Source organism: Triturus cristatus, chromosome 10 (assembly GCF_964204655.1).
Source record: "Triturus cristatus chromosome 10, aTriCri1.1, whole genome shotgun sequence".
Taxonomy (NCBI): Eukaryota; Metazoa; Chordata; class Amphibia; order Caudata; family Salamandridae; genus Triturus; species Triturus cristatus.
Window position 1 is genome coordinate 506,592,619 of NC_140593.1, and position 23,416 is coordinate 506,616,034.

The following is a 23,416-nucleotide window of genomic DNA, read 5'->3' on the forward strand; positions in this document are numbered from 1 at the left end:
AATATTAGAATGATCCAATAATGTGATTATTTAATCAAACTAAATTATCATTTTTATTTTCATATTATCAAGACCATTTTTATCAATTAAATGCAAAACAAACACATTGCAAAGGAATATACAAAATCAGATAAATACAATAGCCATGTCCCACACACCTCATTCAGAAAACACAGTCATACTATCACACATTCCAAATAACATCATCCTTTATACAACACAAAACATTGTTTTCCACATCAACAATGTACATCAAGATGGTAATTGATAAAATGGTCTTGATAATATGAAAATAAAAATGAGAATTTATTTTGATTAAATAATCACATTATTGAATCAATCTAATATTGGTCTCTGTCTGCACCGGTGTGTGTTTTGTAAATATTAGGATCCTTCCTAAGGGCCTTCTTGAATAATTTTGCCAGGTAATCTTTTGTTGTTGGTTGTTCTGATGAGCTGAAATGCCTGAAGAATTAGCATCCTTCTCCTCGACACCGAGCATGTACAGTTTGCCAAAAATGTCAAGCATCTCCTGTGTTGATTGGTGCATCTTAGTGTGGGCCCAGCATCTGTCTCTCCGTTGACATAGGGTTTTCTTGCATCTGAAGGCCAAACAGAATGTGCAACAGGTGATTTGGGGATAGGGAAAGTTTACAGATGTTGCAGAGGTTGGCCCAGGGGTGTTTTGTGTGGCACTGAAGACATCTCGTGAAGGGCGTCTTTTCCATCACCATATATGCCTCTTCATTCTCTGGACTCGGTAAGGAAGGCATCAGGACGGCAGATTGCGAAGCGCCCCCAGGGTCGGGGACCCTGTCATCGGTGAGGGTCTCAGAAGTGAATCAACGGAGAAGAGGAAAAGGATGATCCTCGATGTAGAAATGTTCTCAGCGATAGGTGTGTAGAGCCCCGGAGTTGTGAACGTTAAATGTCGAACGCATCGAGTCCGGAAACATTATTGATGCACTTCTGAATCAAATGGTAGAGAAAGCCAATCTAACAATGGAGTCGGTGCCCATGAGCATTACTAACTAAGGAGTGAAACCATACCTCTTCCCTCAAAAGACTTGTTTGAAGAAAAACAAATAGCAAACATCCAAGCTCAACCCTAGATGGCAAGGGTATGCAGAGCATGTGTATGTACAGCCACACAAGCTATGAACAGATCGTTACAGAAGGTAAGCAATTTTTTCTTCTGATGGATACTTCTACATGCAGATTCTCACCTTTGAAAAGACTGCCAAGCAATACTGCCCTTGGGTGATGGGACTGAAGAGGTAAACAAGAATGAGCTGAAGGACAGACTGGCTAAAGTGTCTCTCTCTCCTCCCTTCTGAGTCCATGCAATAGTGTTTGGCGAAAGTACAGAGATCACATAGTTGCCTTACAGATATCAGCCACTGGTACCCCTCTAGTCAGAACAGATGTGGAGGATTTTGCCTTGGTGGAATGAGCCTCAATTCCTTCAACTGGGTCTTTACTAGAGCACAGCTGATCTTGATGCATAAAATGATCCAGTGAGAGTTAGCTTTAGCATTGCCTTTCCTTTATTACAGCAAGTATAGCCAACAAAGCTGGTTGTCTGAAAGAAATTATTTTGTGCAGCTGATGTAGAAACTCACTGCACGCTTCAGGTGGAGCCTGTGAAGCCTCTCTTCCTCCTTGGTGAGATGGAAGGGTGATGAAATGACCCAGATGGAAAGGACACCCCAGCTTTTAAAATAAAACAGTTTTAGTTTGCAACACCACCTTGTCTAGGAAGAAACACGCAAAAAGGTTTGGACAAGTCTGCAACTAACTGACTGGTTGAGCCGACGTAATGGCAGCTAGGAAAACTGTTTTTAAAGGAAAAAGCCATAGCTGACAACTGTGCAAAGGCTTAAAAGGAGTTCATATAAGAAATATCTGCATCAAATTAATGTCTCACTGAAGCACTACTAAAGAAATGAAATGAAATGAAATGAGGATTTATTGAGCGCGATAGCTACCCTGAGGCGTCCTAGCGCTAGCGGACAGGCGTGTGACGGGAAATTAGGAAATTAATCAGATTTGTTAAAAAGCAGGGTTTTTAACTGTTTACGAAAGGGGAGCAAATTGGGCTCGGATCGCAGATGAAGGGGCAGGGCGTTCCATAGTTTGGCCGAATTGTAGGAGAATAATCGACCTCCACATCTGACTCTTATGGTCCTGGGGATAGTGACGAGGAAAGAGGAAGTTGATCTGAGGTGTCTGTTTGGTATATAGGGAGTGGCCAGTGGATGATTTATAAGAGCGCCGGTTTTCCAGAAGGCTTGATGGATGATGTATAAGCTCTTAAATTCAATTCTTTGCCTCACTGGAAGCCAGTGGAGATTTTTCAGTCCGGGTTTAATTGAGAGTCGGCGAGGGGTCTGGAGGAGAGTACGGGCTGCGCAGTTTTGGATGACCTGGAGTTTGTGTAAGGTGGGCTGAGGGGCTCCCAGGTAGAGGGCATTCCCAAAATCGAGGCGCGACAAAATCAGACCTTGGATCATGGTCTGTCTTGCCTGGAAAGGGGTTGGAGAATAAATTGCAAACCTTTTAGAAATCTCATCACCCCTGGAGACTTTAACAGGGAAGATTGATCTGGTAAACCGAGAAAAGCCAACTGCGCAGAGAGGTATCCCTTGGCATACCAGTGCTATTCAGTGGCTACAGTCAAGTACAGTGCGAACAGCAGTACGTTGGCAAGGGACACTTTTAAAAGGTCGATCCTCCTCTTGGCACAATAAGAAACAAACTTGTTCCATCTCCTTGAGGAAACTGATTTTGTGGAAGGGCGTTGTGACGAAAGGACCACATCCGAGTTCCCGGTGGCATCTGATTTCACCACTAAATCTCACTGCATGAAGGTGTAGGCTGTGTATATTGAGGTACAAGACCTGCCCCCACAACTGGAACATCAGGTCAATGCTACATGGTAGACAAAGAGGGGCCTCAATCAACAGGTGCCAAGGGGTTGTATTCAATTTCCCTTCATGGTCCAACTGAGGCAATACAAATGACTTGGCCCCAGTTGTGGTGATTAATCCTCAGAACCCATGGGATCAAAGGTATGGGGGGAAATGCATAGTGGAGTGGAAACTTCCACTCAAACTCAAACACCACCCCTTAGGCTCCCTTCGACAGATTTGCCTGGTCCTAAAGTTTCAGAGCTTCTCAACAGAGTTCGGGACCTACGCCCTGCTTGTTCAGGTACCACATTGCAGTCATATTCTTGGTCTAGATCTGTACTGACTGACCGCAAAGTCTCTGGAGCAAAGCCTTGTGCACCAACCAAATTGCTCTTTATTCCAACAGATTGATGTCACAACTCTGCTCTTCTGAAGACCAGAGGCCTCTGATCTCCAGGTCGTCCAAATGTGCTTCAAGCAAGGAACATGGTTGCTTTTACAGCTGTTGGGACAGTAATCTACAGCAATTGTTCAGGGTCCTATAGGCCCATCATGGCTTTGGGCCCTGGTTCCACTGCATCAGCTGCACCAATTATAGCTACATCCCTCTGAGGAGGATGGAACTCTCTGAGCAAGATGAATAGAAGCCCTGATGAATAGGAGCCATTGAGAGGATTCCAGGTGAAATCTGGTGCAAATGATTGAAAACCCAAAGTAAAGCAGCAGGGAACCTGTCGACTACAAATGATGAAACACCAGCAGGCAACATGGCTTAGATCAGACAGTTGTCGAGGTATAGCAATGTTGTGATCAGCGATCTTTTCAGGTGGGCCGCCACAACTGTTCTCACCTTCGTGAAGACTTGAGGTGATTATGTTAATCCAAAAGCAAGCACTGTGAATTGGTAATGGGTAGTACCCACCACAAAACGCAAACACATCCTGTGGGACTGCAGGATCAGAATGTGAATGTACACGTCCTGCAAGTCTAAAGGGACTATCCAGCAGCTCCAGTGCCAATAAAACCTGAACCAGGGACAGCATCCCAAATTTGACCATTTTGAGGAACCAATTCAGGGCCCTGAAATCAAGGATAGGCTGTAGATCATCCTCCTTCTTGGAAACTAAGAAGTACAGAGAGTAGCACTAGTGTCCCTGTTCTGGCACCAGTTCTATTGCTCCTTTCTGGAGCAGGTTATCTACTTCCTTCTTCAGAATCTGCAGTAGTTATTCTGGAAACAGAATGGGACAGGGAGGACAAGTGGGGGGATGCTGGTGAAAGGGCAGGATGTACCCTTTCTCTACAATTTGTAGGACCCAGAGTTCTGAAGTGATGGTCTTGCAGGTCTGTAGGTAAAGGAACACCCTTCCTCCCACCAGCATGTTGTGTTTCTTCCTAAGCCAACTACTGTTGCGATCCTGTTGACACTGGGGAAGATGAAGATGAGGGAGGGAGCTGTCTGGCATAGCCCCTACAATTTCCTATGTTCTGGTATAGAAGGGAGGTCCTCAACTGCTGAACTGGCATAGAGGGCTGTGATTTCTTTTAAAAATCCCTAGAGAATGAGATTGTTTTTTTGAAGAACCAAACATTTCTAGGGTAGGACTGTAGTCCCAAAGAACATACTGTTGTTCTACTTTCTTTAAGGTGCTTGAGTGCTGCATTTACTTTTTGCCCGAACAGTGTGGTTCCATCAAAGGGCATGTCCAATAAAGTGTTCTGAACATTTGAGGAGAACCCTGTGAACTGTAGTCAAGTATGGCACCTTAAGGTGAGCTTAGTACCCACTGATTCTTTCATGTTGACTATAGTGTCTAGGCCAGCCAGCACTATGTGCCTATAGGCATCTTGACCATCTCTTACTACTTCTGAGAAGTGATCCTTCAGATGGTCCAGGAGATTAGGAATCACCATGGCTGCACTGTCAGAGAGAACATGGGCATATCTACCCAAGAAACAGTTGGCATTAATGGAGCGAAGGGCTAAGCTGCCAGCTGAAAAAGCTTTCCTCATCTCTTATTCAGATGATACACAGCAGCTTCTATCTTTTAAGAGTTCCTCCACATTAGTGAAGGAGTCTTTTAAAGCTTTCATGCATTCTTTTTTTGACTAGATGCATAGTAGTCAGCGTAAATGCAACTCAAATAAGCCAGAAAGTCTGTTACTTGGATCTCATCAAGTCAACTGATGGGAGGCGGGGTGGCCTTCATCCCTGCTGGCTTCCCCACCTCCATCCTTAGTGGCAACAAATCTGGGAGTCAAATTTGATAACCAACTTTCTTTCCAACCGCAGGCCTCAGCTGTGGTTGATACCAATTTTAGGCTGCTTCGTACCATCAAGAAGTTTCTGTTTATGCTACCTATCCACTGCAGGAAAATGGCGATCCATGCCTTGATTACATCTAGGCTGGACTTTGTCAATGCACTTTACATAGGGCTGTTTGAAGTTTTGCTTCGTTGACTCCAGTCTCAGAATAAGGCCATTGGCTGCATTGACCAGAATGCAGCCACTCGCCTTATTCTGAGGCAGACACCAATTAATCCCATCTAAGATTTCTTCACTGGTTACCCACCAAGAAGCGGATCCTTTTCAAATCTCAAGCCTTGGTCCATCGCACACTTTTTCTGGCAAGCCCTTGCTATCTTGCTTAAAGATTTTCGCCCTATTGTCTTGAAAGAGGAATGCGTTCAGCGAAAGCACCTTGGTTGACAGTGCCGCAGATTAAGCACACGAGGAAGGGAGGATGTTCCTTCCTCTTTCTGGCTAATATGCATGGAATAAGCCCCACCCCGAACTGTGGACTTTGGCTTTGGAATCTGTTCTCTGTAGGAAACTGAAAACCTGGCTTTTCTCTTCTGGCTAAGTTAATCTTCTGGCATTTCTTTTCTGTCTCCTTTTGGACCATACCTGTAGTTCATAGTGCCGGGATACTCTTTGGAGCAGACATGCAGTCTACAAATCTTGGTTATTCATTCATTGATTCCTATTGCTTCCAGGTGCTAGGACCTGGATATTGAGGAGCTCTGTACTACCAAGCTTTCTTATGTGGGGTGAATGGTTATCATGGATTGATCCCCTGCTGCTACTCTGTACCCGTGAGCAATCCCTCCTTTGACTGGTGGGCATGAGGAAGTTTGGCTGTTTTCCTTTACGGAGTCACCAAGAGCCTTGTTGAACAGAAGCAAAAGTTTCGAGAAGGGTGGTGCCACTGGGTGGATATATGAAACAACGCTGGCTTGTTACTCGACTGTAGGTAGTGGTAGGTCAAGGACTTTGTCTGCCTTCCTAACGACAGGCTGAAATGCTGACATTGAACTGGGTCAGTATCAACGTCCGGACACGCATCCAGCCCACTGGCCTCTTGAAGGACTAACATAGCTAAAAGGGTCACCATTGTCACCCCCCTGGGCTGAACATATGAACCAGGCCCACAGTGTGGTATCAGACGTACTAACCTTCCTCAAGAAGAAGAAGGAATGCCTCTCTCCTGGAGTGATGGATCTTGCCCGGCAACAGAGATTCAGGTGAAAGCGGTGCTACAATTGACACTGGAGACTGCGTCATACAAGGAGTTGGGCTGTGGCACAGAATCTGCCGCTGGTTATGGACTTGGAGTAGGATCACCCCAGACCGCAGCCAAAACTTCCACCAATGCTGGTCACGAAGCCGGTGGGTGTGGAAGGGATCCAAATGATGGGCATGGCGCTGGATAGAATCTGTCTGATGCCAAGGGCATCCTGTGATCAAAACAGTAGGGGGGTGCAACTAGTCCCATTTGCCCAAGGGCGCTCCAGTGAGGAAAGCTGCCTTCAAAAGACGCCCATCATGACCTGCATGAAAGCTTGATGGATCCGTCCTCAGTGCCAGATACGTCAGAAAAGCGACCACTGAAGCCCACTGAGAAGGGGGAGAAGAGGTGGGAGTGGAGACAGTGGTGCTGACTCGCAGGACGTGGGTCACTCCTCTAACTTCAGCTCCGTAGATAGTGCTGGGAAGGACTTGGAACGAGAATTACCAGAATTTGATCTTCAAGAACAAGAGTTGCCTTTTCTTCTTCCTATGTATCCTCTTGCCCTTCTAAGTCCTGGTGGGCAGAGACGACTTCAGAGGTGACCTGGACCTGGCCTTTGAAAGTGGCATCGTTGTGCGGAGCCCCCAACAACCCTCTTTAGAGTGAGCCATAAAGAGTTTATCTCTATGCTCCTTGAAGGCCAATGGGTGCATCTGCTGGCACAGGTCACATGAAGACATGTTGTGCCTTGACCCGAGACAGTTGTTGTCCGGATCCATGATGGACATTTGGCAGTTGCATCAACAACAGGGCTTAAAACCAGACATCTTAGGAGGTGGCCTGCTCCTGTTTGCACCAATTGCAACAGTTTTTGACAGGAAAAAATTTCTCCACAGAATGTGAAATAAAGCTCCTGATGCATTGAAAGGTGCAGAAAGAATGGTACTGATGTAAGGGAGCTGGTCCTGGTGCTACATGGCCTTATGATGTTATCGTGACCCCAAACCCAAATTCATAATGGAGCCTGCAAACTCTGCCAGAGAGCTATAGTGAATGATTCTGGACTGCTTCCCATTCAAATGGGTTAACACCTCCTTTGTGTGTTGGTAAAATTTCAATCTTTTGCGACTGGAGTTTGGTTGCAAAACATTGATACGTCCCTTAATGAATTGCTATTTGGAAGAGATGCCCTAAACACGTCCCTTCCAAATAGCACTTCGTTATGGGTTTCTAAACCCATTTTGTGATGTGGTAACCTGTTATCCAGTCACAAAATGGGTTTAGTACATATTAATAGTCATTTTACAGTTGCCAACCCTGTGATTTTGCAAATCGCAGGCTTTGTGACTGCAAAATTGCTTTGTACATCAGACCTCCAGCTCAGGGAAATTTGCAGGGAAGTAACATTCCATTATCTTCTCAGATTGTCTCAGTTTTCAGCGACTATGGCTTTCAAAGGTAATCTACTGATAATGAGCAGTGGGAGGTACGAGTACCTTAAACCCCAAAAGGGGTGGTCGAGAACAGCTTGTTACAAATTTGAGCAACTGCCGCTTTTCTTCATCAGTGAAGCCTTCAACAACCCTCCAGAAGATTTTTATCACAGGATGATCCGGAGCATAGCCACCTAAAATAAAAAGTGTTATATAATTAACCGAAAAAATACATTTTCCTGAGCCTTGTAAATCTCTTGAGTGAGGACATGAATGAAGTGCTTAGAGGATTATAAAACCATCAGAATAAAAATATACCTTTTACAACAGTACCAGAAACTAATTAGACCATAAATACCAAACTAGGCACAATGATAACAAAATCAACCATTTATAAAGTGGACAACAGGTATAAGAAAAAGCTACAGTGGTTTAGTGGTTCTTGGGGGTATAAAGGTTACTTGCCTCAGGCAATAATCTTTTTTTTAAAGACTTAATTATCATTTTAGAAAACCTGCATAATGAACATCAAATTGGTAACCAAATAGGCAGTATTAGTGACTTAAAGACATTGGCAGACATAATAAGCGAGGCAAGGCACAAAAGTGGCAGGGCATGACAGCAGCTGCGCTCTCTTAGCAGAGGGAATAAGTCCCGGCCCTCCTCTACGTGGGTTGAGGGATGTACGAGGCCTCCCAGTATATTTCCAAATTTTTGGATGTGGACTCGGCTGTGTCTCCCCCCCCCCCCCAACTGTGATTCCTCCCATGATACACACTCCTACTCTCAAACTCTTAGTCCTCCCCTGCTCCTGATCTCATACTCCTTCCCCCTACAGCATTGTGCTTACACACACCTTAGGCATCTGGCCCAGATGGTCAATTCAGCTCCACTAACGAGGGAGTGGCATCTTGTCCGGGAGCAGTTAACTGGTTCACCATATCCTCCCATCTCTCCAGATCACACTCAGCATGTTCATCAGTTTTAACCACGTATAATCGCCTTTCTTCTGTTAAGGCCCATTCCTGTAAATCCTTTCTCTACATAGTGGTCTGCAGTGGCGCAGGAGCCATCCAGTGGATTGCTATACGCCGCCAAGCCAGCAGAAGCCCAAAGAGGCAAAGCGGGTACATATGTTGTGGGACGAAGCAACTCGAACAGACAAAGTCAGGGGGTGACCTGCAGTTTGACAGCCGTAATCCCTATCAGCTCCGGCACCACTGTGCGCCAAAACCTTTCCAACAGTAGGCATGCCCAGAACATGTGTAGAAACTAAGGCAATATTCTTTCTCATTGATATGGGTCCTCTCACAGTTCAAACACAAGGAGATGATGGACGTAGCACTGAAACTTGGCAGACACTCACCCCCAGTCACAGATCTGGGTTGAATCCATCATCATTCTTTAGCTCACTTCGCCACCCCAGTTCAGACCCAGCTATATGCAAATCAGTCTTGACCCTGTGCCTCATGGGAACAGTCCAGCCCGAACTGCCAGGTCAGGTCTACCCTGGACCGGAAACAAGCATCTTGCGCCTGGTTCCGGGGTAACACCCCTCATCAGCCAGGCTAGCTTGAATCCAGTAGCAAAGTCAGCAAGGGACCCACGTCTGGGCATGTCGAACAAGTTACTTACCTTCGGTAACGATGTATCTGTAAGAAACATTAGTTAGTTAGATTCCTCACCTTAGAATATCCCCAGGCGTCAGACTGGATCCGGAAGATTTTTCGTCAGCAATACCCCTTGCGCGTCGCTAGGCGTCGTCTGCGGCTCCGCGTCCGTCGTCGGCGTCGTGCGCCGGGATGACGTCGTCGGAGTACTTAGACGCCGCCCTCGCGCGCTGACGTCAGTTCTTGTACATAGCTTTCCGCGCCAGGAACGCAGAGCCATGCAAAGACCGACACTGGTGCCAAAAATGAAATCTAGGGGCCTGAAAAGGACAACCTTAACCCTAGATGTCAGTTCGCAGAACGGGGAGGATGGGTGGGTCGGTGAGGAATCTAACTAACTAATGTTTCTTACAGATACATCGTTACCGAAGGTAAGTAACTTGTTCATCTGAAAGAAACACGTTAGTTAGATTCCTCACCTTAGAATAGATACCCAAGCAATACCATCCCCGGTGGTGGGTCTGCGAACCAAGATCACACCAGAAAGTCCTGGAGGACAGAACGGCCAAAGAAGCCATCCCTCCGGACTTGGCTGTCAAGGCAATAATGCCTGGCAAACGTGTGTAACGAAGCCCACGTCGCCGCCTGACAGATGTCCTGCAAAGGGACTCCCCGTCCCAAGGCAGTAGTAGCCGCTGTGGCCCGAGTAGAATGGGCGCGCAGCCCAACAGGAGGGTCCTTTTTTGCCAAAGAATAGCAAATTTTGATACACAAAACGACCCACCGAGAGATGGTCCGTTTGTGCACAGCTTTCCCCTTCTTAGCGCCCACGTACCCAACAAAAAGCTGGTCGTCCACCCGGAACTGTTTTGTGCGGTCCAGATAAAAGGAGAGGGCACGTTTTGGGTCCAGACGGTGGAGCCTCTCTTCCTCTTTGGAAGGATGCGGAGGCGGAAAGAAGGTGGGCAAGGTGACAGACTGCCCAAGATGAAATGGAGTCACCACTTTCGGAAGAAAGGAGGGACGAGGCCGAAGGACAACCTTGTCCGGATGAACAGATAGAAAAGGAGGCTTCGAAGATAAAGCCTGGAGCTCACTCACCCGTCTAGCCGAGGTGATGGCTACCAGAAAAGCAGTCTTAAGAGTCAGAAGACGAAGAGGACAATTGTGAAGAGGCTCGAAGGGAGCGCACATCAGGAAGGTCAAGACCAGATTCAAGTCCCACTGAGGCATTACAAAAGGGACAGGAGGGAACGTGTGAGTAATGCCTTTCAGAAAGCGTGTAACCACAGGGGACTTGAAAAGAAAAGGCTGATCAGGAAGCCGCAAGAAGGCGGAGATGGCAGCAAGATAACCTTTCAGGGTGCCCAGGGCAGAGCCCTGCCGGGCCAGAGAAAGAAGAAAAAGAAGAACCTCAGAAAGAGGGGCGGAAAGGGGATCCACAGCCTTTGCTGTGCACCATGCCACAAATTTGTTCCACCGGCAGGCGTATACCGTCTTTGTGGAGGGACGCCTGGCTGCCAGAATGATATCACAGACTTCAGGAGGCAAGTCGAATGGCATCAACTGCCGCCGCTCAATCTCCACACATGGAGGTGGAGGCTGGACAGGTTCGGGTGGAGGACCGTCCCCTGCTGCTGCGACAGAAGATCCTCCCGAAGGGGCAGACGTATCGGGGGATCGGTCAACATACTGAGTAGCTCGGGATACCAGTATCTTCGTGCCCAATCCGGAGCCACCAAGATGACTTGGGCCCGGTCGTGCCTGATCTTCTTCAGCACTCTGGGCAGAAGTGGTATAGGCGGAAAGGCGTACAACAGACCGCAACTCCACTCGTGACGAAAAGCGTCGCCGAGCGAGTGCCGCCTTGGAAATTCCAACGCGCAGAACTGCTGACATTGCACGTTCTCTTCGGTGGCGAATAGATCTAACCAAGGCTCTCCCCACTGCTGAAAGAGACCTTGCGCCACTTCGGAGTTCAGACGCCATTCGTGATCCATCATGCACCGGCGGCTGAGTTCGTCCGCTCTGGCGTTCAGAGAGCCCGCCAGATGTTGAACCACTAGGGTGACGCCCTGGTGTTCCAGCCACGTCCAGAGGCGCAGAGCCTCCTGACAAAGGGTCCACGACCCCACCCCGCCCTGTTTGTTGCAATACCACATGGCGGTGGTGTTGTCCGTGAACACCTGCACGACACTGCCCCTGACAGAGGGAAGGAAGGCTTTCAGTGCAAGTCGGATCGCTCGCAGCTCCAACAAGTTGATGTGGAGGCGAGACTCCGCCGGAGACCAGAGGCCTCTGATCTCCGCCTCTCCCATATGGCCACCCCATCCCAGGAGGGACGCATCCGTCACTACGACATGCTCCGGTTGGGGAAGGGAGAGGCTCCTGCCCATGACCCAATCGCGGTCCGTGAGCCACCACTGCAACTGCTGTGCAGTGCCCTCCGAGATCAAGACATGGTCGGACAGGTTGCCGTGATGCTGGGCCCACTGAAACTTCAGGTCCCACTGCAGAGCCCGCATGCGCCGCCTGGCGTGATGCACTAGTAGGATGCAGGAGGCCATCGGCCCCAGAAGCCGCAACACTAGCCTGACCGAAACCCAGGATAGAGGCCGAAAGATGGGAATCAGGGCCTGTATATCCCGGACCCGCTGTTCCGGTGGATAGACCCGGAACTGCGCCAAATCGAGAACTGCTCCGATGAAGAGGAGCTGTTGAGAGGGACTCAGGTGTGACTTCGGCACGTTGATGGAAAATCCCAGCAAATGCAGGAGATCCGCCGTAGTCTGGAGGTGGGAGACGACTGCCTGGGGCGAGCCCGCCTTCAACAACCAGTCGTCGAGATAGGGGAAGACTGGAACCCCTGATTTGCGCAGATGAGCTGCGACCACCGCCATCACTTTCGTGAACACCCGAGGGGCACTGGTGAGGCCGAAGGGGAGCACGGTAAACTGAAAATGCTCGTGGCCCACCGTGAACCGCAGGTAACGCCGGTGGGCCGGCAGGACGGGGATATGGAAATATGCGTCCTGCAAGTCCAACGCTACCATCCAGTCTCCGGGGTCTAGGGCAGCTAGAACCTGAGCCAAGGTTAACATCTTGAACCTTTCCTTTCGGAGGAAGGCATTGACGTTCCGGAGGTCCAAGATGGGGCGTAGGCCCCCTTTGCCCTTCTTGGGAACCAGAAAGTAGTGGGAATAGCAACCACGACCTACTTCTGGACTCGGAACGCGCTCGACGGCCCCCTTGGCCAAGAGGGCCGAAACTTCCTCGCGGAGAAGATTCAAATGATCCCCCGAGATACGGTGGAGCTGCAGTGGCATGGCTGGAGGGGTCGTCTCGAAGGGGAGGGAGTAGCCCCTTCGGACGATTTGCAGCACCCACCTGTCCGATGTAATGGACCGCCAGTGGAGCAGGTGATGGCGAACTCTGCCGCCCACTGGCGTGGAATGGGCCTGAAAGCTCGGACTAGGAAGGCTTTGAGGCGGATGCTGCCGGGGTGGATGTGGGCTGACCACGTCGTCCTCCAGATCCGCCACGGCAGAAACCACGTCCGCGACCGCGCGCAGGTTGGTTCTGCGGCTGGTGGCTGGGCGGACGTGAGGAGGCGCCCCTTCCTTGGCCACGAAAGGGGCGAAAAGCGGAGGTGTGCGCCCGCGGAGCCGAGAGGCCCAAGGACTTGGCCGTAGCCCGGGAGTCCTTAAAGCGGTTCAGCGCACTGTCCGCCTTCTCACCAAACAGGCGAGTGCCATCAAAGGGCATGTCCATGAGGGTGTTCTGGACATCCCCGGAAAATGACGTGGACCGCATCCAGGCGTGGCGACGGAGTGCCACCGTGGTGGAAATCGCCCGACCCAGCGAGTCCGTGGTGTCAAGCCCACATCGTATGGCGTGCCGCGCTGCATCCCTCCCATCGGCCAAAGCCTGGTTAAGACGTGTCCGGACCTCCTCCGGACACAGGGGCAGCACGTCCTCCACCGTATCCCACAGAGAATGGGAATAACGGTCCAAGAGACAGGCGGTGTTTAAAGACCGCAGGCCCAAACTAAGGGACGAGAACAGTTTCTTGCCAAACTGCTCGAGTCTCTTGGAATCCCGGTCCGGCGGAGCGGTCGGGAAGGAGGATTGGGAGGTAGAGGCCTGGATAACCAGACTCTCGGGGGTGGGGTGTTGGGACAGGAAACTGGGGTCGCCCGGAGCAGGGCGGTGGCGCCTGGCAACGTTCCTATCCACAGGAGGAACTGTGGAGGGCTTGGACCAGGTGCCCTGCAGAACGTCAGTGAGGGCCTCATTGAACGGCAGCAGAGGCTCAGAAGGAGCTTGCTGCGGTTTGAAGCACCTCAGTGAGGATGTTAGTCCTCACAGCCACGGCAGGCAGCTCGAGCCCAAGGGCTGCGGCCGCCTTGCGCAGCACCACAGAAAATGCTGCACCCTCCTCCGAAGCCACAGTCGGAGGAGAAGTGAATCCAGTGTCTGGCGATGTATCAAGACCACTGGCCTCCCCCAGTTCATCTGCCCAGTCCTGTGAAAGCTGCGACTGAACAGCCAGAGGGTCCTCAAACCCCTCCCAGTCGCCCCCGTCGTCCGATTCCTGATAAACAGGAGGAATGATCGGAGCCGGACTGTAGAGATGAAGGGTCTCAAGCGGCGCCGGACGCGGCGTCGGTCGACGCCGTTGCGGCGCCGGGTCCGGAATAGGGCTAAACTGGGGTTGGACGCCGTCCGGAGTCGGCACCAACGGCGGCGGCGGCGGCGTCGGCGGCACCGGAGGTGTAGGCGTCTGCGCCGGCGGCGCCGGTGACGGCGTCGGTGGTTCATGCGCTGGCGCCGGTGGAGGAGTGGTTAGGTCAACCGGCGTCGACGGGGGCCCAGGCATGGGCCCCGCGGGGACCTGCGGCGTCGAGACCGGAGTCGTCGACGGCGCCGGGGCCGAAGCCGCCGGCAGGCAGGGTCGCCCAGTCGAGCCCGCGGGGCCCGAAGGCGCGCCAGCGGGCGTCGACGGCGGGGCCAGGCTCCTCATGGCCGAGAGGAAGGCACTGACCTCCGCCGGCGTCGCGTTAGTCCCAGGGACCGGAGGGTATGGGGACGGGCGCGGCGCCTGCGGCTCCGCCGGAGCCGCGGGGGTGGAACCACTTGGACCCTCGGCCGAGTCGCGCGACCGGCGAGGGGAGTCCGAAGAGCGATGTCGCCGCTTGGACTTCTTAGAGCGTTTGGACTTACCCGACGACTTGGAGCCCGACGATCGATGGTGGCGTCGGCTAGGGCTCCGCGAGCGATCCTTGGACCTCCTCCTGGACCGGGATCGCGCACGACGCGGAGCCGAGTGGCGAAGCTCGAGAAGCTTGCGGGACCGCTCCCGCCGAGCCTTCGAAGTCAGGGCCTGGCAATCGGAACACGACTCCGCGTCGTGGTCGGGGCCTAAACAGTAGAGGCACCGGCGGTGGTGGTCGGTCACCGACATCAGTCGATGGCAATCCTCGCAAGCCTTGAACCCAGGCATCCTACCGGCACCAGATGTCGACAGACAAGGATCAAAAGTGATCAAAAAAGATTTAGTCAAAAAAGACTAAAAAGGGGTAGCTCTCCCGGATCTGCGCTTACTGGCGCGGAAAAAAGAAGAACTGACGTCAGCGCGCGAGGGCGGCGTCTAAGTACTCCGACGACGTCATCCCGGCGCACGACGCCGACGACGGACGCGGAGCCGCAGACGACGCCTAGCGACGCGCAAGGGGTATTGCTGACGAAAAATCTTCCGGATCCAGTCTGACGCCTGGGGATATTCTAAGGTGAGGAATCTAACTAACGTGTTTCTTTCAGATTGGGTGAGCGGTCCCAGGATGCTTGTTTCCGGTCCAGGGAAGACCTGGCTTGGCAGTTCGGTCTGGACTGTTCCCATGAGGCACAGGGTAAAGACTGATTTGCATATGGTTGGGTCTGAACTGGGGTGATGAAGTGAGCTAAAAAACGATGATGGATTCAACCCAGATCTGTGACTGGGAGTGAGTGTTTGAAAAGTTTCAGCACTCCGTTCAGCATCTCTTTGTGTTTGCTTTGCACTCACAGTTCCTCATATGAAAATGTACTCAGGTTTCAGGGCAGATCTGCGAAAAATTCTCACAGTCCCCGGTGTCAGATGACGCCACTGTTGGGTCTATGCACCCACTAAAAGCGATGTTGGGCAGAAGTAGAAGGATCCAGGGGATCAGAAAGTCAGCTTCATGATACTTTTTTGGGAACGTTCCCAGAGGCTGGCAACATTGGGAGTGGGGCCAAATTAAAACGAACAGAATATTTTCAAAAGAACATATGCATCAGAAAGAAAGTTATGAAAGTTAAGTAACTTCTTTGAATAATGGATATTGGCAGCCACAGATTCCTCTTATGAATTATTACTCAAGTAGCAATAAAGCAGGAAGACAGATGGGTTGGGTTCACCCTCAAAATTACAACACCATATTTTGTAATAGAATTCGCCTGAGTTGCAAAAGAGCAGTCTTGTTTGTTCAAATGCCCTGTTCGATCCTTGACAGCTCAACTGTATTGGAACACTTAAAAGAGCTCCACTAGCTGCTTTGCCTATCCAAGAGTGAGAAGGAAAACTAATGGATCTTTTCCCGCCAGCTCATAACAAAGCTTTATACACAAAATTATCTATCTAAAAAGTGTCCTTTTCACAACAGCTTTACATACAAGAGGGTGCTCAACGGTGATTATAACGCTGTTATCAAAACCTGAATTATGGAGCTCTTTGAATTTAGGGGTGTAATGCATGCCTCATATCTAATAGATGTAACCTTGCTTTCTTCCTGGATAGATGAGACCAACCAAAGACAAAAAGATGGTAAGGAATTTTATGAGAAAGGATGGCTTGACTTGTCTCAGTATCTTATCTTCAAGGAAGGCTTCCAATGGAGGAGAAACCAAAAATACTGCAGCTGCTACACCCTTTTGGTTGAACTAATCGCTACTAGAAAAGTAGTCCTAGATGACAGGGATTTTAATGGACAGGAATGCATATGCTCAAAGGGCCCAACAATGAGAAATGTCAAGACGAAATTCAAGTCCCACAAAGGGACAAAAAAGTGACAGGAAGGTATCCGTTACCAAAGAATCTAGACACAATTGGCAACAAGAAACCATAAGCTGAGATAGCCACCTGAAAGCCTCAGTCATCCCTATATTGAGACCTTTCTGCACAACAAAAGACACAAATTGCAAAACTTTGAAAACTCTCACCTTCAAAAGATCAATCCTTGAATCCTTACACCAAGCAGAACATCTACTAAGATATACAGCCCTGGTAGAAGGGAATCTGGCACGCAGGCACAGTTATAGGCTCTCCAGTGGGAGAATGTAATATTTCAGAGTCAACCTATGAAGTTTGATGCCAGAAGGCTCAGCTTGGAAAGAGAATAGTGAAGTAAACAACTTCTGTGTTGAAAAATGAGTTCCTCTTGCAGAAGCACACATGATGAGGGCTTGAGTCTCAGAAGGAGGAGGCTGGTTTATCACAATCTTTTTATCCATGTAGAGCTAGGATAATTATGATGTAGTAGATGACCATCTGCATAAAGGGAAAAGGAGGGAAAGTGGGATGAAGTTAAACAGTCCATGCCAAAGACAGCTCATCCCCCATCAACCATTGGCCCAGGGAGTATCTGTAACACTTCTTGTGATGGGCCTCAAAGTGGTATATCTCCAGAACTCCCCCATATGTGAAAGATTCTGACAAGTACCTCAGGATGCAATTCCCATTCATTACTGAGCGAACAATGTCTGCTGAATCAGTCTCAGGATTAGGAGTCCCAGCTAGATGTGCGATTGACGGGCCAACCTTTCTGTCTATTGCAGTGAACAACAGATGAACGGCTCCCTCACATAGAGGACTGGAGGAGAAACCACCATGTTTGATTATGTATGCCAAGTCCATACTATTTCCTGTTAAGATATGTGCATGTGCTCTCTGAATCTGTGGCAAAATAACTTCTGAGCCAACCTTAAATTTTTTAAACCCAGCAAGTTGAGGTGGGTCTGCTTCTTCTGCTAGGGCTACAAGCCATTGGTGGTCATGTCCTCCAGATGCAACTAACACCTTATCTTTTGGCAGCTGGAATAGTTCCCTCTGAAAAAATGAACCTGGCAAGTCTCACCCATCCAGGACCTGAAAGCAATAACAGAATTGCTATTTTGTTTTTCTGGAGGCTGAATAACTGGTTTCACTGCCTTCTCAGCGTCCATTGCAGATGTCTCATAAAAAGTTGTGCTTGAGATACCATCCTGATGCAAAATACAATCAGGTCTAACTGGTGTAACACAGCTTTTGCTGGTTGAAATGTTTGAATTTAAATTAAGCAACTATTCAGGAGAGGTGACGCAGCCTCTTCACTGAGGGGAAGGTCCATATTAGTTAAGTGTATAGAATCGCCTTTACACCTAATTCTCTAGACAGGAAGACGGATTGGTTACTACAAATTCATTAAGAAACCTGGCTCCAACAAAAAGGATGATTAACAGTAAGCCTAGGTAGGGACACATTCAACAGCCCAGTCATCCAGGTGTTGATAAAGAAGAATGCCCTGACAAGCGAGATGGCCAATGGCAACTGCCATTACCTTGCTAAACACGCACACGACAAAGGTCGAAGAGCAGAACAATAAACTCTGATTGTTCGTCAACCACAACAAAGCACATATTCTGCATATGCTCCTTGACAAATGGTGAAGATAAATACACATGCAAGTTGGAGAAAGCCACCCAGCTTGGAGGATATGAGAAAGATTTGTTATATCAATCACAAATCTACAATGCGGTGCAAATCACTATCTTTCTTTGGACAATGCAGGAATAACAATCTTTTCTCCTCGGAAGAAAATTCCTGGTCAAGTCGGCGGCACTAGGGCGGTCTTTCGCCCATGGACCCACTATCATCTTAATAGAGTGGCGGACCGCCAAATCGGCAGGCGGTGAAACTGTCAAAAAAGTGACAGTGAGACCGGATCCGCCAAGATCTAAATCAGACCCATAGTCTTGTGTATTTTTACACTGCTCTTACATGCATTTTTTAATGTGCAATGCATTGATGTACATTTTATAACTTTTCCATGTAAAATGAACACACCTGTATTGACACTTAAAAATAAATTTATGTTGCCATGGTGGTTGTGGGTGCTGTGCTTGCGGTGCCTGCGTGATTTAATAGTGTGTGTGATTGCTTGTGTGCTATGCAATATGTAAGAAAAGGGGTATAACACGTTACCTGCATACATTATAGAATCAAACACAACATATATGTGTATTGACGCACAAGTTACTTACTTGTGTAATGATATATCTGTAAGAGACATTAGTTAGTGATAGATTCCTTACCTTAGAATATCCCCAGGCGTCAGACTGGATCCGGAAAGTTTTCGTCAGCAGTACCCTTGCGCGTCGGTAGGCATCGTTGTGCGGCTCTGCATACGTCGCTGGCGACGTAGTCGCAGAGATGACGTTGTGGAAGCTACTTAAGCCGCGCAGACGTCAATTCTGTACACGACTTTTCCGCATCAGGAACGCAGAGCCATGCCAGAGACCGACTACTGGTGCAATAGAATTAGGGCCCTGAAAGGGATGACCTGAACCCCAGAGAACAGTTCGCAGAACGAGGAGGATGGGGGGGCGGTAAGGAATCTATCACTAACTAATGTCTCTTACAGATATAGCGTTACACAAGTAAGTAACTTGTGCATCTGAAAGAGACACGTTAGTGGTAGATTCCTTACCTTAGAATACATACCCAAGCAATACTAACCCCGGTGGTGGGTCTGCGAAGTGAAATCACACCAGAAAGTCACGGAGAACCGACCGGCCAAAGAAGCCATCTCTCCGTCTTGACTGTCAATGCAAAAGTGCTTAGTGAAAGTATGCAGCGAGGCCCACGTGGCTGCCTGACAGATATCTTGCAGGGGGACACCGCGTCCCAATGCTGTAGTAGCTGCTGTCGCCCTGGTAGAATGGGCGCACAGCGCTACCGGAGGTTCCTTTTAAGCCAGAGAGTAACAGGCTTAAATGCACAAGACAACCCATCGGGAGATAATCCGCTTGTGCACAGCTCGGCCTTTCTTGGCGCCCACTTAGCCAACAAAGAGCTGGTCAACCACCTGGAACTGTTGTGTGCGGTTGGGATAGAATGAAAGCGCACGTTTTGGGTCCAGAGAGTGGAGCCTCTCTTCCTCTCTTGAAGGGTGCGGAGGCGGAAAGAAAGTGGGCAAAGTGACAGTTTGCCCGAGATGAAAGGCAGTTACTACTTTTGGCAGAAAGGGGGGACGTGGTCGAAGCACAACCTTGTCCGGATGAATCGCCAAGAAAGGAGGTTTACATGAAAGAGCCTGGAGCTCACTCACACACCTAGCGGAGCTGATGGCCACCAGGAAGACAGTTTTCAAAGTTAATAACCGCAAAGGACAGTTATGGAGAGGCTCAAAGGGAGCGCACATTAAGTATGTGAGAACCAGGTTCAAGTCCCACTGAGGCATCACAAAAGGAATAGGAGGGAAAAGGTGAGTAATGCCTTTGAGAAATCTATTTACAACAGGGGACTTGAAAAGAGAGGGCTAATCAGGCAGACTGAGAAAGGCTGAAAGAGCAGTAAGGTAGCCCTTGATAGTGCCCAGAGCCTTGCTGGGCCAAAGAGAGAAGGAACAATAGGACCTCAGAAAGAGGGGCAGAAAGGAGATCTACAGCTTTCGCTGTGCACCATGTCACAAACTTGTTCCACCGACAGGCGTATACAGTTTTAGTTGAGGGACGCCTGGCTGCCAGAATCACATTACAGACTTCAGGAGGAAAGTCAAATAGAATCAATTGTCGCCGCTCAATCTCCACGCAAGGAGGTGGACGCTGGACAGGTTCGGGTGAAGGACCGTCCCCTGTTGCTGCGACAGAAGATCCTCCCGAAGACGCAGTGGGATCAGGGGATCCAAGCTCATACGGAGTAGCTCGGGATACCAAACTCTTTGAGCCCAGTCCGGTGCCACAAGAATGACTTGGGCCCGGTCGCGTCTGATCTTCTTCAGCACTCTGGGTAGAAGTGGTATAGGCGGAAAGGCGTACAACAGACCGCAACTCCACTCGTGACGAAAAGCGTCTCCGAGCGAGTGCCGCCTTGGAAACTCCAACGCGCAGAACTGCTGACATTGCGCGTTCTCTTCAGTGGCGAATAGATCTAACCAAGGTTCTCCCCACTGCTGAAAGAGACCTTGTGCCACCTCCGAGTGAAGACGCCATTCGTGATCCATCAGGCACCGGCGGCTGAGTTCGTCCACCCTGGCGTTCAATGAACCTGCCAGGTCTTGAACCGTCAAGGAAATGCCTTGACGTTCCAGCCATGTCCAGAGGCGCAGAACCTCCTGACATAGGGTCCATGACCCCATCCCGCCTTGTTTGTTGCAATATCACATGGCGGTGATGTTGTCTGTGAACACCTGCACTACCCTGCCCTTGACAGAGGGAAGGAATGCTTTCAGTGCAAGTAGGATTGCCCTGAGCTTGAATAAGATTGATATGGAGCTTGGACTCCGCCGGAGACCAGAGGCCTCTGATCTCCGCCTCTCCCATGTGGCCGCCCCATCCCAGGAGGGACGCATCCGTCTCCACTGTGTGCTGCGGTTGGGGAAGGGAGAGGGATCTGCCACTGACCCAACGCGTGAGCCACCACTGCAAGATTTGTGCAGTGCCCTCCGAGATCTGGACGTAGTCGGACAGGTTCCCCCGATGCTGCGTCCATTGGAACTTCAGGTTCCACAGCACAGCCCACATATGCCATCTGGCATGGTTGATCAGTAGGATGCAGGAGGCCATGAGGCCCAGCAGTCTCAGGGTCTTCCTGTCCGAAACCCAGGACAAGAGATGAAAGATCGGAATCTCAGCCCGAAACTGCGCCGTGTCCAGAACTGCTCCGATGAAGAGGAGCCTCTGAGAGGGAATCAGGTGCGACTTCGGCTCGTTGATGGAGAACCCCAGCAAATGCAGGAGGTCCACCGTAGTCTGGAGGTGGGAGACGACTGCCTGGGGTGAGCCCGTCTTCAACAGTCAGTCGCCCAGATAGGGGAAGACTGACAGGCACAAGCATCAAAAGAAAAAACTGTCACAAACGGGCAGATTCTTAGAATCTGCCCTTTTGCGACCAGTATTTTTGCATTTGGGATGCATCAATCCAAATGCAAAAATCGCGATTTAAGTAATCTCTTAATTAATTGCATTTAAGGAATCGCAAATTGAGATCCTTAAATGCAATGCATTAAAGTAATATAATTAGCGATTTCGCTATTAGGGGGCGCAAATTACCATGAAGTTGAACTTCATGGTAATTTGCAAAACCTTTGAAAAATGCACTTTTGTGCATTTGTCAAAGCTTCATGTTGCGCACACACATGCCCTTAGGGCATGTGTGTGCGCGCAACATATGTGCACAGGTCAATTCCAGGGGTGCAACAGGGTGTCCTTTTGACACCCTTGCACCCTGAAATTGCAAGCGCAATTTGCGAGTACCTATTGGTACTCTCATATTGCGCTTGCAATTTCCCATTCATTCCTATGGGCCTATAGGAATGAATGGGAAGCTATTCCTTATTTGCGACTCGCAATTTGTGAGTCGCAAATAAGGAATGTGTAGGAATCGCTATAATTATAGCGATTCCTACATGCATAGGATTTTGCGAGTCCTTAATTGCGAATCCTTAATTTTCGCAATTAAGGACTCGCAAAATCCTAGCTTGAGACCCCTGATCTGCGCAGATGAGCTGCGACCACAGCCATCACTTTCGTGAACACCCAAGGGGTGCTAGTAAGGCCAAAAGGGAGCACGGTGAACTGAAAGTGCTCGTGGCCCACCGTGAACCTCAGTTAACGCCTGGGGGCCGGCAGGATGGGGATATGAAAATAAGCATCCTGCAAGTCCAATGCTACCATCCAGTCTTGTGGGTCTAGGGCAGACAAGACCTGAGCGAGCATGAGCATCTTGAACTTCTCCTCCCGGAGGAAGCGATTGACGTTCCGGAGGTCTAAGATAGGACACAGGCCCTTGTCCTTTTTCGGAATCAGGAAGTACTGGGAGTAACAACCACGACCTACTTCTGGCGTCGGAACGCGCTCAATGGCCCCCTTGGCCAAGAGGGCCGCAACTTCCTGCTGGAGAAGTGCCAAGTGATCCCCCGACATGCGGTGGTACTGAGGCGGCATGGCCGGAGGGGTAGTCTCGAAGGGGAGGGAGTAGCCCCGTCGGACTATCTGCAGAACCCACCTGTCTGAAGTGATGGTGCGCCATTGGGGGAGGTGATGGTGAATCCTGCCACCGACTGGCGTCTGGTGGGCCTGAAACACCGGACTAAAAAGGTTTTGAGGCAGCAGGGGCGGTGGTGGACGGACCCGCCCGCTGGCCCCGTGACCCACTTCGGAGGGCCCCCCGACCCCGGCTGCACTAAGACTGCGGCTGCGCAGGCCAGCGGCTCTGAAAGGAACGCGTTTGGGCGCCTCGACCCTGCACGCGCGGTGTCAAGACCCAAGGACTGGGCCGCAGCCCGGTAGTTCTTAAAGCGCTCCAAATAGCTATCCGCCTTGTCACCAAACAGGCGTGTGCCATCAAAGGGCATGTCCAACAAAGTGTTCTGGACATGCCCTGAGAAGCCAGTAGTTCTGAGCCAAGCAGAACTACTCCACTGGACACTGAGGCAGCACCTGTGCGACTGCGTCCCACACAGAGTGGGAATAGTGGCCCAACAGGCACGCAGTATTCACCGCCCGCACCCAGGAACTGGCAGAGGTGAAAATCTTTTTCCCAAACTGCTCCAGTTTTTTAGATTCCTAGTCCGGAGGTGCGGAAGGGAACGCGCTCCAAGAGGCAGAGGCCTGGACAACCAGACTCTAAGGCGTTGGGTGTTGCGTGAGAAAACTGGGGTCGCCCGGGCAAT

At 50.0% G+C, this 23,416-nt stretch overlaps 1 protein-coding gene across 2 annotated transcripts in view; it reads right to left on the reverse strand.

The window, feature by feature from the left end:
* The window catches only part of UBE3C (ubiquitin protein ligase E3C), a 992,333-nt gene that overhangs the window by 49,153 nt on the left and 919,764 nt on the right, over positions 1-23,416 (reverse strand). For both annotated transcript variants that reach the window (XM_085631966.1, XM_085631967.1), the window contains exon 23: positions 7,921-8,051. In XM_085631966.1, the coding sequence (XP_085488092.1) occupies positions 7,921-8,051 (131 nt within the window). The remainder of the gene's footprint in view (positions 1-7,920; positions 8,052-23,416) is intronic.